Genomic DNA, 15,393 nt, shown 5'->3' on the forward strand with positions numbered 1-15,393 from the left:
TTTACCACACAGTCACATGGCAAAAGAGGTGAACGTATAAATCTAATTCAGAGAAGAGAAGAATTGTGAACAATGATTAAATTCACCACACTTCTATCCTCATTCTGGTCTTCATAACACCTTCCTAGGCAATCACATTAGCCTCTTAGCTGATCTCCTTGTGTTCAGTCTTCTTCACAACAAGTGCCTCCATTTGGTCATGAATGTTTTGGCTGTAGGAGATAGAATCCCCAGTTTAAAATGACTTATATTACATCACATAATAAGAAGTCTAGAAAAAATGTTCTAGGTTTAGAACATCAACAATGTCATTGAAGTCTCAGGTTTTTTGTAACCTTTTTAAAAATCCTGTTAGCCTTTGTCTACAGCTTGTTGCCTCGTGGTGATAAGATTGCTTCAGTGGCTCCAAACATCACATGATTGCACAGTGATGTTCAAAGCAGGAAGGAAAAAGAAAAAGTGCCTTAATACACCCCTCTCCTTTTATCTGACAAAAAAAAAAAAAATCTCTTGTAGTTTCCCAAGTCATTTCCTCTTACATTTTGCTGATCAGAGCTCTCTAACCACCAAGAGTTGCAAGGAAGGCAGAAGCCAATAGGGAACATTTTCAGGCTCTGTCTTATGAATGGATCTAAAAACAAGAAAGAAGTTGGTGAAAGAATAGTGTATGTATAAGAAATCATTGGTATCTGCACAAGTCAAATAATTTAACCTACCTGACTTAATATTTAAGACTTCATAACACCATATTCATCTTCTTTTAAAGCTTAATACATCAAAATTTCTCTAAGAAAGAGTGAATATTTCCCTCAGCACATCTCATTCTTCCTGTCATTGTTCCCATCACTGATGTGTTTGTATACCTTTCTTCCATCTTCCCTCAATGGCCTTTTATCCCCACTCTTACCTCTTCAAGTAAGTCTTCCTTTTACTTAAGGATTAAGTTCTTCTCTGGTAAGTCTTTCATGGGCACTGAGGTTGCCCTGATGTCCCGCCACATGCTCAATAAATATTTGTGAAATAGATTTGAATCATAATTTCCATTAGAGGGTTTTGGATTTTGTAGCAATTCTTCTTGACTATAATCTCTAGCCAACTTAAATTATTCCATTGGAAGTTTTGGGTTATTTTTCTTAAATTTTATGTCATTTTGTCTTATGGCAGTAGCTTACTGTTTTTGAACAAACCTTTGTTATTGACCGAGTATTCAAAGCAAATACCCATGATTATTTCCAACTTGTCTACACTATGTTGATATTTTTGGGCGTATCATGTTTCTGTCTCTTGGGTGAAAATTGTGCATTTTCATATTGAAATATATTGTCACTTTAGACGTAGTTACTTCCCTCCTTGCTGGGTTGTTCTTAATTTAAGCCATCACCTTTTCTAAGTAATGGGTGAAAATCATGCCTTCCATGAAGTCTCACCACATTTCATTCTGACTACCCCTTTGTAATATTTCACTTACCATTCTGTTATGCTGTGTTTTATTTTCCTCCCCACTTCTACTACAAAGATTTTTTTGAAATGTATCAACGACCTCCACTGCTGATTAAGACAATGTCTTGCAGTCCATCATTTAATAAATGTTTGTTGAACTTCTAGTATATGCCAAACGTTGTCTAGTCACTAGAGACCCAGTAAGAAAGGAAATAGATGTAATCTAGGCATGTCTGGGTGGCTCAGTTGGTAAAATGTCCAACTCTTGATTTCATGATTTCACAGTTGTGAGATAGAGCCCTCTTGGGGCTCCATGCTGGGTGAGATTCTCTCTCTCCCTATCCCTTTGCCCCTCCCCCACTTATGCATGTGCCAAAAAAAGAAAGAAAGAAAGAAAGAAAGAAAGAAAGAAAGAAAAGAAAAGAAATAAATAAATAGGTATAGTCTTTACTTTTCTGGGTTTTGCATTCTAAGTAGGAGAAACAACTAACCCATAAACACATCAATCTAATATGCCAGGTGGAGGTAAGTGCTCTAAGGAAAGTAAAACAGGGAAGTATCATGGCAAGATCCTATTGCAGTGAGGCAGTGAAAAAAAAAGTGGGTAGGAAAGGCTACAAAAAACCCCTAATGCAATGGAGTTTCATGCAGGGGTCATAATAAGTACAAAGTCCCTGAGGCAGAACTTTGCTTGGCATGGACAAACATCAGCAATGTGGACAGAGTGGCTGCAGGCAAGTGATGAGGGAGAGAGAGGAGAAAGGACACAAATGAAATCAATTAATGGGTGGGAGGGCAGGTCACGTATTGGCTTGGAAGCTGCAGTAGGGAATTGGAGTTCATTTTGAGCAAGGTAGGAAGCCCTTGAACCTACTAAATATTTGTTTCGTTATGAGTAATAATCATCTATACTGTTTAAAAAAAAACCTGGAAATGGATGGTGGTGATGATTACACAAGAATGTACGTGTGCTTAATGCCACTGAACTGTACATGTAAAAATGGTTACGGGGGGAATTTTACATTATGTATATTTTACTACAATGAAAAATATCTATGAGCGAATTCTGTGGCCAGAATCTGAGCTGAGCACTGGTGACTATATGAACTCATAGGTGATGTAAACACTCAGAATCTGCTTTGAGAAAATACATCCCGTATATTATAAATGTAAATACACGATGCAAGGTAGTATAAATCATGCTCCAAATGAGAAGACTAGGCTAGGGTTTCAGAGTGTGTTCTCAGAAGCATCAGTCTGGAGAGATGCCCTTTGAAACAAAAGGAGCTTACTCAAATAAATTGGGGAAATAGCGCATCCTCCAGCCCCCTGTGGAGATTCCCAGGGCACGTTGGCATATCACAGGCTGCAAATACACATGAAAGAAACTTGTTTAACTTTGTTTAATCCAACATTGCTAAACCATTTTGATCACAGGCTTCTCCCCCCTCCCGCCCCTAAATTGCCTATTAACATCCGGAAGAAATGGTATTCCAAAGAACTTATGTCAAAGGAAACACAAAGCTGAGATAGGAAGAAAAGAATTTGTGGAGAAAGTGTGGTCGGAGTTGAGCTAGAAAGGAAAGGGATACTTAGATTAGAGAAGAGGAAGGGCATTCAAGGCAGGAGAGATGTTAAGAAATTCGCTTCAAAGTAAATCTCCTGGAACTTGCGTCTTCAAATATCATTGACCCACAGAACGAATCTTTCAAAATACTGATAAAATTATAATTTTGGTGATCATTGATAAATTTCTTCTAAAACAGTCAAGACACCAAATCATTAAGATTAATTATTTTGTAGAAGTTTTCTTAATTCCTTGTCATTATTTTATAAACAACAAAGTTATGCCCAGAGAGACTATAACTTACTCTGTCATCCCTGCCTAATCGATGGCAGAGTGTTAATTTTCTTTCTCTGGGGCCAGTCTTGTTCCATGAAGGAGGGAGTTATGGTCTTTGTATCTCTGCAATAGACCCTTTGGAATTAAAGCAAAAAATCGATTCCTATGCAAGACACAGATTTCAGCATGCAGTGGGTATGGAAACAGAATCAAATTAAAGAACAACGCAATCTTGGATTTTAATGAAGCTCATCTTTGTTTCTTTTGCAGATCAAATTTTTGGCTCTCATCTGCACACAGTGTGTGAACGTGAAAATTCCACAGTTCCACGGTTTGTAAAGCAATGCATTGAAGCTGTCGAAAAAAGAGGTGGGTAACTGAATATGTAGTAATTTCCCCCATTAGCGTACCCTCTAAACAACCAATGCTCAAGTTAACAGCGCCACTTGATTTGTCTGGGAAGCCATGCAATTAAAACTTGACTTTTGTTAATCGGTTAAGAGGATCAAGTTTCTTATTAACTTCAGTTTGTTTTTACAATAGGGACATCAGTAATTCCCACTAATGTTCTCTTTTTTTAATATTTTGTCTGTCTGACATGTTGTTGATTCAATTGCTAACTTCTTGTTTTCCAGCCAGTGATAAAACATTCATAAAATATCAGCACTCACAGTGTTAGAACCCTCCTAACATTCATGCTGGTAGATGTTGTGCCAGAACAATTTTTGGTAAGCCCCCAACATTACCCAAGTGAAGCAAATAGCATTCCTACTTGCAAACAGTGATATCCCATCTTCTGTGTGTTTCTGTTCAATATAGAATATGGCTAACTGGTTTTCCTGGAACAATTAACAGATGCACCTCCAGTGTTGAGATGACCTTTGGTTCCTATATTTCAACATTCTGTTTTTCATCTGAAATTATTTCATCTTACCAAAGGGAACAAAACAAAACCCAATTGACTCATCATTTCTATGCTGGTCTATCTGTGGGGTGTTTTTCCTTCAGACTATGACTTCATTCATTCAAGGTCATTTTCCCTGGAAGATACATACAGTAGATGCAGAATCTCAAAAAAATATATTGTATAAAAATGTGAAGCTTCATCACCATCTGTTACAAGTTTACAACATATTCCCAGGATCTAGGGGGATATATATCATGTAAAAGATAGAGGTGTTTTCAGAAAAAGAAATGGTGAACCTATTCCCATTTTCAGCTCCCAGTCTCTTAAAACAATAGAACCAAGGGGAAAAAATCTTTACCAAGTTATCTACTAGGAAAAAGCCATTTTAATTCTCTCAGTGTTACCTGGCTTTATTATAGAGGCATAATAAAAATGGTCTGCAATTTCCAACTCCTGGAAATTCATACTTTAATTATACTGTAAGGACAGCCTTGGGATCCTATTATTCCCATATCAGTAGGGAATGAGAGAATAACAAGAAGGGGACGAGTGGGTAGGGAAGGTAGATAAAGAGAGTGGCTTTGGGGGAAAGCGTATCAACACATCAGAGAGAAGAGCTGAGAGCTCACAGAGAGTAGAAAACAGTAAAAGCAGAATGAACACAAGGAGAGGTATCTGTGAGGAATGGAGTCAATTGGAGTTTAGAGAGAAATGTGTTTTTATTGCATGTTGCAATCTCATTTAATTTTATAAGTTCATAATTTAGGAATAAATATTATTTAATAAGTACTTAAAGCCAAAATGGATCACTGAGAATGTTATAATGTTATTATTGCCAATAGCTAAATTATCATTATTTTCAGGAGATCTTCATCCACTTATAAATACTCAAGCCTGACGGTGTGAGCACTATTATATTAGAGCAAATATCCAAATAGGACTTTGGGGGGAGCTATACTTAAAAAGACATGTGCACATATAAAAAAAGGGGGGGCTCTGTACCTCTTTGTGTATGTACATACCCTAGGCAAAATGAAAACTCTGCTAGATATAGTCCTGTGGTATGCAGATACCATAATATTGTAGTGTTGAAAATATCTATAAATAGAAACTGTATCTTTTGTTCATAGCATTTGTTGGTGATTTTTAATAAAATAAGAATGTTTTTGCTGACAGCAGCAATCATATCTAGCATTATATTTCATTGTCCCAATGTTTACTCTTAAAATGAATTTGTCGATCCAGCACTAAACAGGCACTAATCACACATATGATTATTAAAATAAATCCTAAGCATTTTAATGAAACTCAACGACTTTACAATTCCACAAAGCAACTGATAATTCAAAGCACTTTGGCAGCATCAGCTTAAAGGAACTCTATGGAAATGTTCAATAAAAACTCAGAGGCACAAGATAAACCTCTCACATCATTGCAAGATTTACAAATGTGTACTTTTGATTATATTTTTCTATGATCATTTTGTTGGATTAATATTCTTACATTTATACGCCAATTCTATTTACTCAAAGTGTTGTTTTTACTAAATTCTGGCAGAGAGCACCTTAGGACAGAAATAATTTATGTGAATCTAAGTCCAATGTTTATGCAGGCTTCTGATGACATTTTATGCTGGGGTTGGTATTAGGAAGTAGCATATAAAGGTGCCAAGTCTCTCGGCACGGCTGGGACTCAGCATATCTAGAGCCCTCCTTCTAATGGCCAGATCCTCTTCCAGCCAAGATACTCAACTGCAGAGTCATGGGAAATGCTCATGGACCAGTTATGGGAAAGGCACATTTAATGAGAATTGTGTGTCTACTTTCACACTCTGGGGGAAATGTCCTCAAAAAAACCCATCATAGCATACATGGGCTATAATAAAATGATGTGTTTCCTTTCTCTCTTTTTCTCTTAAGATTTTTGCCCCTGCTTTTACAAAAAAACCTCATCCTTAAATTGTAGCTATATTTTTAAATGTTTATTTATTTTGAGAGAAACAGAGAGAGAGAGAGAGAGAGAGCAAGGAGGTGAGGAGAGAGAGAGAGAGAGAGAGAGAGAGAATTCCAAGCAGGCTCCATGCTCAGCACAGAGCCAGACGTGGGGCTTGATCCCGTGACCATGAGATCATGACCTGAGCTAAAACAAAGAGTTAGATGCTTAACTGACTGAGCCACCCAGGCACCTCAATAGCTCTCCTTTTCTAAATGCTCTTACATGCTTGATTTTGAATAAAACAGTATCAGGGAGGCAGATCTCACCATTGATTGACTGACTGACTGACTGACTGATTCATTCATTCATTCATTCATTCAGTTATTTGTCTCACTTGCTTGCAATTGACAGAACCGAATTGCTCATGCTCCCGTTGTCTCCACAGGGAAATTCTGTGCAGTGCTTGGCACAGATGCATTCTTTAATCAACCCTGGTAAAGTGATATTAGTCACATTTTAAATTTTGCATGCCTAGAAGAAAATCTATTAGTGAGCCAAATGTAAACCAATTTAGCGAATAACTTATTTAGTGTGCTTCCTTATCTTGATTTGGTTTCCTTTATTCCCCTAAACCACCAGGCCATTCTCCCCCTCACCAACTATTATAACCAGATTAAAGTTATTTCTGTGGTTTCTGACATTGTCTGCTCAGCCTAGAGAACATGAACAAAACTTGGAGGGAACTTGTAAAGGAGCATGTTAGCCTTTAAAGCTCCTCCAAGTCGTTCATTCACACTTGTGTCGCCTTTACCGTTGTAGACCATGTACTAGGAAACCTTGGTTTGCGAGCATAATTCATTCCAGAAACAGGCTTGTAATCCAAAGCACTCGTATATCAAAGCAAATTTCAAGAACCATTGGCTCAGTTGTGATCATGTGACATTCGGAGTCACATACTACTTGTATTGCAAGACATCGCTCATTTATCCAGTGAAAATGTATTAGAAATGTTTGCTCGTCTTGCGGAACACTTGCAGAATAAGTTACTCACAATCCAAGGTTTTACTGTATATGAGTATCATAAGTATCCAAAGACAAACTCAGTTTATATCTCTTCTTCCAAAGCAGTTTCTGTGAAAATATTGAATCATTGTTCAGCTAACGCTCAACACATATGATAAGGTGACCCAAAGCATGAGATCCTCTGATATTTTTCTTTGATGTCTGGGGGAACAAGCATGCAGAGGGAGGCATTGGACATACAGGTTGTATGTAGATCTAAGCAGCGAGAAGTCTATTTTTGCACTGCTTTATAGAAATTTTGTGTTGTTTAGGATGACCCCAAAATGTACAGAGATTGCTTACTTACAAGTAGGGTTATACCTGTATTTCTCGGAAGACAAGTGCTTAGGAGATGTGACTTAAACAATGTAGTCTAAACTGGTGTAATTAGTATTAAGACCATGACCTATCATTCTTTTTACGTAAAGTATGTAGCTAGCAGACTGCTAAGTGCATTACAGGGAAAGAACCCCACACAGTACCTGACACATTGTAGGCATTCAGTAAATGTTGTTTGAATGATGTAACAAATGTCAAGTGTTTATTGTATTCCGGCAACAAGTAGCTATTTACTGCCTACCCCTGTGTCATCTTCCATGCTACCAGTTGAGCATATAGAGGAGATATACTTTAAGCAAAAAGACCTGAGTACCAAACTGTGGTGAGTGTTATGAAAGAATAGAACAGATACTAGAAGAGAAAAATAAGCATTACAATATTCTTTTAAGGTAAGGGGAGTTTGTCTGCTTAAAAATCACATAATAGGGAGTGGGGATAAAGGGGAGATATTGGTGAAAGGGCACAAAATTGCAGTTATCTGGGATGAATGAATCTAGATATCTAATGGATAGGCATGATGACTACAGTTAACAACGGATTAGATACTGGAAATATGCTAAGACAGAAGATTGCAGGCATTCTCACCACACACACACAAATTAGTAGATATGGGAGGAGAGGATATGTTAACTTAGTTTGTAGTAATCGTGTCAAATCATCAGGTACACCTTAAATATATACAATGTATTAAATGTATTATTAAATACTAATTAATATTAAATATGTTTAAATGACACAATAAACCCTGAATAATAAACACACATTTGTCTGGCTTTAGCCTTCCGCTAAGAGCAGAAGTTTAATTTCTTATTTCCCAGGTTATTTTCTTGATGTGTCATGGCAATGCAATATAAGGAGTCACTTCATGTGACCAACCCAAAAGACATGCCTCAATGCTAAGCTGGTACTTTTTGCACCTGACAATACCAAACTTTACCAAAGACTTCTTTGTATATAATAATGGATAATGGAAAGGCGTATTTCTCTTGTAAATATATTTTTATATGTCCAACGTATTTTTGTTTGTAAGGGAATAGGACTGTTGGATTAATTATCCAAATTAATTCTGTTTGGATAGGCATTCATCCTTTGGAATATGGTTTAACAACACATTCTTCCTCCATAAGTCTTACTTCTAATCACTATGCCCTCAAACTATTTAACAGCATTGAAATGACACTTACAGATCTGTTGCAAACAATGTGAATGCCCTTAACACAACTGAACTATACATTTAAAAATGGCTCAGATGGTAAACTTTATATTATATGTGGTATTTTAACCACTATTAAAAATAAACGATACCAGGTCTTTCAAATTGGACAATTCCAGCTATATGCTACTTTGCAGAATGTCTCAGCAGAAGCTAATCAACAAGTTTGTCCTCTTTTTGCTGGAACACAAAATACTATGACAAGAATGATACACAAAGTTACATTTTTGACTTGGTGCCTAAAAGCCACCCTGGGATCCATAACCTTGCTTTAAAGATTTAAGAAAGACCTTTAGTCTACTTCTGAGAAGGTCCTTAGCCTCAAAAACTTTATCTCTCAACTTGACTTCTTAGCAGCTGTTATATTTTTTTTGCTGTCGTTTGTTTGACAGGATCCAGTTATAGGTTCCGATGTCTGTTTAAAGAAACAAGGAGGCTGTTGGCTTTAAAATTCCCTCATTGCTTGTGTGATCAGCATTTTCCCAGGCTTTTCTACATAGTTTGCCAAGCAAAGGGACTGACCTTTTGTAGCAAACACTTTTTCATTTCAAAATGCTCACTTTGATTTTTGTCCCATTTTATGCTCATTCCAAACTGTTTACAACCCACTAAAAATGACTGTGAATTATATGTTTGTGTAATGGATTCCTTTTGTGGTCGGAGTGGAATGTTTACTTTGAACAATTAGTTATCTTTGGGTAGATTATAGCAACTTGGAAAAAGAATAGCTAAAATTATTATTATACCTTAACTATTTCTTTTTGGTAATTCCTGTGCTATTACATGAAGTTTGAGAGAAGGTCACATTAACAAGCCATTGGCATTATAAATGAAATATATTTTTCCAATGTGGGAATATTTGGACATATTTGCTAATATTATAAGAAGACATAGCTAGATACCTACTCAGGGATATCCTTTTCTGAGTCATAAAAATTCAGAACATGGAATATATATAGATACATGGATATTTACTATATATATGTTGCATTTGCATATTAGGTAAGCCATGCACCTATTGTATTTATTCTACAGATAACAGACATGATTGTGGTATCACGATTATGCTAAGACATACCAAGCATTATAATTGTTACTATAGTTTTTCTGATACTCGAGTCACTGCACCAGTCTGCCTCTTGAGATCCTAGCAAGTGTTCGCTTGCAAAATAAAACTTAACATAGTCTTTTCCCAATGCCTGAGAATCCAGGCCGCTAAAGTACAGATCAAATTGCCTTCACTAGACAAGCTCTGCTCCCAGTTCTGCTAATTTTGTACTGTTCATTCTTTCCCACTTTGGGATAATCTATTATAGTTGGATCCAGGCACGCACGAAAGGCTGATACTTCCATGAGGAATGTGCAATTTGTACTGTTTAGTTTGTGACGAGATTCTTGAAAACTTTTATGATTCTATCTTGTTCCAGAGAGACTTCTGCTTGCTCGTTTTATAAGCAGTGAGTGAAAAAAAGAATAACAAAAACAAAACAAACTGATAAAAATTACATGCTCAAAAAAAAAAAAATCAAGAGTTTAAGATAAGCACTTTTCTTTTTCCCCAGAGAATATTTGTGGACTGAAGAAAAATGTTTCTGAGGGCACTGACCTATGTGTTGGTCGGTTGTTGTTTTTATTTTTTTTTGTAAGTGCTTGCTTTTTATGCCTAAAGTTAGGCATCCACATGCAATTACAAAAGAGCTGATCCCCCAAAAAAGCTCCATGAAAGTTTGCAGCAAATTTTCCTTAGGTTTCACTTCTAAGTTGAAATTAAGTCCAGTTTCGTGTTTTTGTGTTTTGTGTTTTGCTTTGTTTTGTTTTGTTTTAGTGCAACCCAAAGACAGCCACCTTCCTGACAGCTATAGTGTTGTGCTAGGTCCAAGTTGGAATTGGCTCTTTAGGGTAGTCATGCTGGGGCCTCTGTGTCTGTAAGAAAGCCACATTCAGGGCTAGAGGGGAAGACAAAATCAAAAGAGAGTAAACAGGAAACAGGCAGCAAGAGTACAAAAGAGAAACTGGAAAAGACAACCGAAAGAAATCAGAGATGACAAGGTGGAAAGAAAAAAGCTGCATTTTGCAATTAAGAAAACAAATGTGGATAAAAGGGCAATCTTGTGAGGTCTAGTAATGAAGAGAAGACAGTTATTGAAGCAATTACCAAGTCTACCATAGTTACCTGATACCTGCTTTTTTGTTCCAGAGAAATTTATTCCCACTCAAGAAAATGCTTGTTAAGTTAAATCTTGCTGTGAATGGCAAGCTTACATGGAATGTTCACAAATTCTGTGTGTACACATGGTTAGGAATTAATTCACCGTACTGATTAGTGATATTTAGTGGAGTTTATCCACATCTAGCAATATATCTGTAGACTTGCTATAGACTTATAGCAAGACTATAGACTTATAATAAGTCTAAGCAATAGTCTTATTATCAAAAAGAGAGCCTAAACGTAACAGAAGTTAATGGAGGAACAAGTGTGCAGTTCAATACCCAGAAAGGGTATCTAATGTATCCAGCAATGTGGCTCTGGTCAGATCAGTCAGTGGATATTCCCACACTTTTGCATCCAGAATGCATGAGAATAAATAATGTCTCTTCCCAGATAAAGCCTGAGTCTAATTTCCAACCTCCACTCCCACATCCACCCCCATGCTAAAGTTTGGGTTCTTACCATACTTTTCCCTTCGAGTCAGTTGGAAGGAAATAGAGCCAAACGTAATACCCTAGGAAATTAGTCTCTTATTGTGTGAATGGAGGATTTAAATAATGCAACACCTCCTCATGTCAAGATGTAATACTCTAAAATATCCTATAATGGTGTCATTTGTAGGATGAGAGTTCTGGGTCTGGGAGTTTTTCTATTATAAGCCCCCATATTCAGAAGTTAATAGTTCAACCATAAAAATAATCTTGGCTGAAAGTTGGCAGGATGTTTTAGCCTGGAAGCAAATGTTTACAAAATTTGAAAAAAAAATCACATGCATTTGGAAAGCTTTCAGGTTTTCAATAAAAAGGCGCAAAAAAAAAAAAAATAAGGCAGACAGAGATTTTCAAATATTTGTTGCCCTGGGATTCAAACATGGATTTGTAGTTTTTAAATAGAATTTTTAAAAATTCTTGTTGCATAATGTGAAACAACTGATTAAAAAAATAAATTATCAAAACTCTCACGGCGTGTGCCACTTCATTTTGTGAGACGATCTGTTGTTTATTGGTTGAACAAGAATCTATACATTCTATTTTTTACAAACATTTCCCTACAGCTTAAAAAATTATGATAATTAAGAAATCTTAAATTAATTCCGGAAGCTATGAATGAGACCAAAATGCTATATTATACTCTTTTATGGATTTCCTAATAAATAATGTTCCTTTTAAAATGTCTAGAAAAGAATTTCCTTTTCCAAGGAATTTTCACACTTTCAAATGAAGTGTGTCCAACTTAAGCATTAATCATTGATCTACATATTTAGTGAAAAAGGCATGTGGATTTCAGAAGTAGTTGCATGGGTCTATATAATCGAACTGGCATATTTTCCTCTTTGAGTATTTTGGAGTAATTTACCCATCCCCTGAAAAGATTCATGTCTTAGAGATTCTTCTAAATTCTGTGAAAAGTTATCTAAAAGTCTAATAGGCTGTGGAATTAGAAGTGTTTTTCTTGGGTTCAAGTAATCTTTGCCTTACCAGTTTTATACCTTTTTGCAGAATTTTATACTTTTCAAGTAACCTCCTACTTTCAGTTCAGAAAAAAGTTGGGGGGGGGGGCAAGACACTTTGAGAGGAAAACTGTGCAAAACCAAAATAACTCTAAAATGATACTGCTGGAAGAGTTCTTGAGCTTATAGTAGACTGTAGACAAGATGTAAAATCACAGCGTTTTTAAGGAAATAAGAATGTCCTGAGATTTAGAGTGAAAGCGTAACCTATAGAAGAAAAAAATATTTAAAATATTACCTTCAGTGCATTGTCTGCTACTTGAGATAGAGAGTGTGGATTTATTTTTAACTCTTCACAGTGCCTGACACATAATTGGTTCTCAATAAATGATGAATGAATGGATTAATTATCTTCAACATTGCTTAAATCTTTATGGAACGTTGCACAGCATTGCTTCACCTGCCTGTGGTTGAAACTTAGATGATCAATGAACAACAATGGTTGATTGAAGGCAGCTGTATGATTTGCATGGCTTCCAAATCTGCTTCTTAAACATGTAAACCATTCTGATAGTAGTATATTATGTTGTTCTAAATGATATTCTTCTCCATATGTACCCACCTATGCGAAACATTTGAAGGTATGTTTCCTTAAAGATTTTATGCTCATCAGTTTTGGGATACTCCATTTAAGTGCACCATGCAGGAGCTAATGGAATACCCATTCTCTACTCATTTTCATCAGAGGAAGTCATATACCACTAGGGATTGTTTAAACACCAATAACCTGCTATTTTTAATCAAGTACTTGAATGGCAACTATGACTTATAAGTGACATGCTTAAGTATAGTTAGGAGTAGGCGTGGGTCTCATAACCCACACAGAGAGTGGAGCATCACATCACCACGTCTTTTCCTTTATTTTGTTTTCTTTTCCTTTAATTCAGACTTTGAATAACCTGCTGGTGCTGTTCTGTGTTAGTTTACTTCCCTGTGAACATCTCGTATTCTTGATTCAGTATTTATTTTCTATGTAAATCTCAAGAAATTTTTATTCTGATGATATTTTTTTTGAGTTGAAAGAGTCTGTTAAAGAATTTGAAATAAGATATATATGGTGAACTACAAACAATTATCAATTTCAGGCTAATGAAGACAGGATACAAATACTCTAAATTCTGACATTATTTTGCTATTGGATATTGATTTTATTTTCTACAAATTTACTTCACAGCAGAAAAGTTAAACTCTGCTGACACTATTGAAAGCTCTCCAAAGACATTAAATATACCAGCGCCATTAAAATAGGACTATTATCGTTCTTGTTTTAAAAATAATGCTCTTCTTGTTATGTTTTGTATCTTTTGACCAGTTGGGCTAACTTTACTCTTTAGTTCTCCTACAGGGCAGCAGAACATCTAGCAGACAGTATTGTAATCACTGTAGTAAGGTTCCTTTCCTTTTGCCTTAAAGGTAGGCAGTTGGCATGTAGTTGAAATTACATGGCATAATTTTAGAGTCCATGTACGTAGCCTAGAGCTTGACAGTTTAAGAAATGTGCATTTTCCTCTGGGTTTAATTCTTGACTCTGTTATTTCTATATCCATTCTTTCTGTGTGATCTCAATGATACCAAAGCCTTCAATGGTTTCTTCAATGACTTCAAAATCCTTATTTGAGAATGACTTCTCAAGCTACGTTTTACTCTCAGATCTGAGGTCAAAGAGCAACCCTTCTTGAATTTTCCTCTGGTATCGCAAATTCAACTTTTCCAAACAGCATTTATCACTTTACCTAACAAGCCTATTCTTCCCTTATTCCTTAAGTCAGTCAATAACATCATGGCCTATTTCCCTAAAAAGAAACATGTTGGACATTTTAGATCATTCTCTCTACTTTCATAGAGCATCATTCACCAAGTCTAATAGTCCCTCATTTCTTACTATCTCTTGAATCTGATTCTTCCTTTTACCTGTCATGGCCTTGATTAGAACTCATAATTTCCTTTGAAATATCCTAATTAACATCACTGCCTTTGTTCTATTTTCTTCCCAGGCCACCCTTCTCAATGATGACAACATTATTCCTCTTAAACACAAACAGAATTGTATTATGCCTTCTTAGGACATCCCTTTAATGGTTTCTTTGCCTCATCTGGATAAACAAAATTTCATACTAATTATTCCAAAAGCATATTCCCTCTGTCCACTGTCCAGCTTCATATCCTTACAAGCTGCTTCCTGTGCTCCAGGAATATCAACTACAACAAGTTTTCCAAAGGTGGGTACTTTGTCCATGTGCTGTTCCTTCTCTCTAAGGTCTCTCCCCGTACCTATCCACCTGCCACATTCACATTCATCCTCTTGTGCATAGGCACGAGTGTCCCCTTCAAGGAATAGTCTCTGATTTATATCCTCAGCCACCCCTCCATGGTCTCTTGAACATTATTAGGATTTCACTCCACAGTGTTCCAATGACAGCTTTGCTCTCCCTAACATAGCCTTTATTGCATGGGGATGTAATGGCTGGTTTCATTCCCTGTATCTCCATCTAGAATATAAGTCCTTGAGTCTAGGGATTGTGGCTGGCTCATCTCTGTCTCCTCAGTGCTTAACATACCAAAGCTGGCTTATAGTAGGGGCTCAATTCATGCTGTATGATTAAATGGATGAATAGATAGATATTATCCAAAATTCTTTTTCATCCATCAATGCATCCTTAGTGAATCCCATATACTGAAGATGCACTGAACTGATAGAAGAGATTGTGATTAAATGTCTCTTGAAACATAATATGAAGTCATATTATCTAGAAAGTAGAGAAAATACCTTAAAACTGAAAGTTCTTTGTTTTCACGATGGGTCTTATGTATCTATACCCATAGCAATGTCTATATCCATATCTATGTGATATACCATATTAGTAATAGTCTATAATAGGATAAGACAGAAATAGTGCCAATAACTGGTGTTCAGGAAAGCTTTCAGACAAAACAG

At 36.2% G+C, this 15,393-nt stretch overlaps 1 protein-coding gene across 2 annotated transcripts in view; it reads left to right on the plus strand.

The window, feature by feature from the left end:
* ARHGAP15 (Rho GTPase activating protein 15) overlaps nt 1-15,393 on the plus strand; it is a 609,505-nt gene that overhangs the window by 377,605 nt on the left and 216,507 nt on the right. For both annotated transcript variants that reach the window (XM_042948667.1, XM_042948666.1), the window contains one exon: nt 3,554-3,652. In XM_042948667.1, coding sequence (XP_042804601.1) covers nt 3,554-3,652 — 99 coding nt within the window. The remainder of the gene's footprint in view (nt 1-3,553; nt 3,653-15,393) is intronic.

Source organism: Panthera leo, chromosome C1 (assembly GCF_018350215.1).
Source record: "Panthera leo isolate Ple1 chromosome C1, P.leo_Ple1_pat1.1, whole genome shotgun sequence".
Lineage (NCBI taxonomy): Eukaryota > Metazoa > Chordata > Mammalia > Carnivora > Felidae > Panthera > Panthera leo.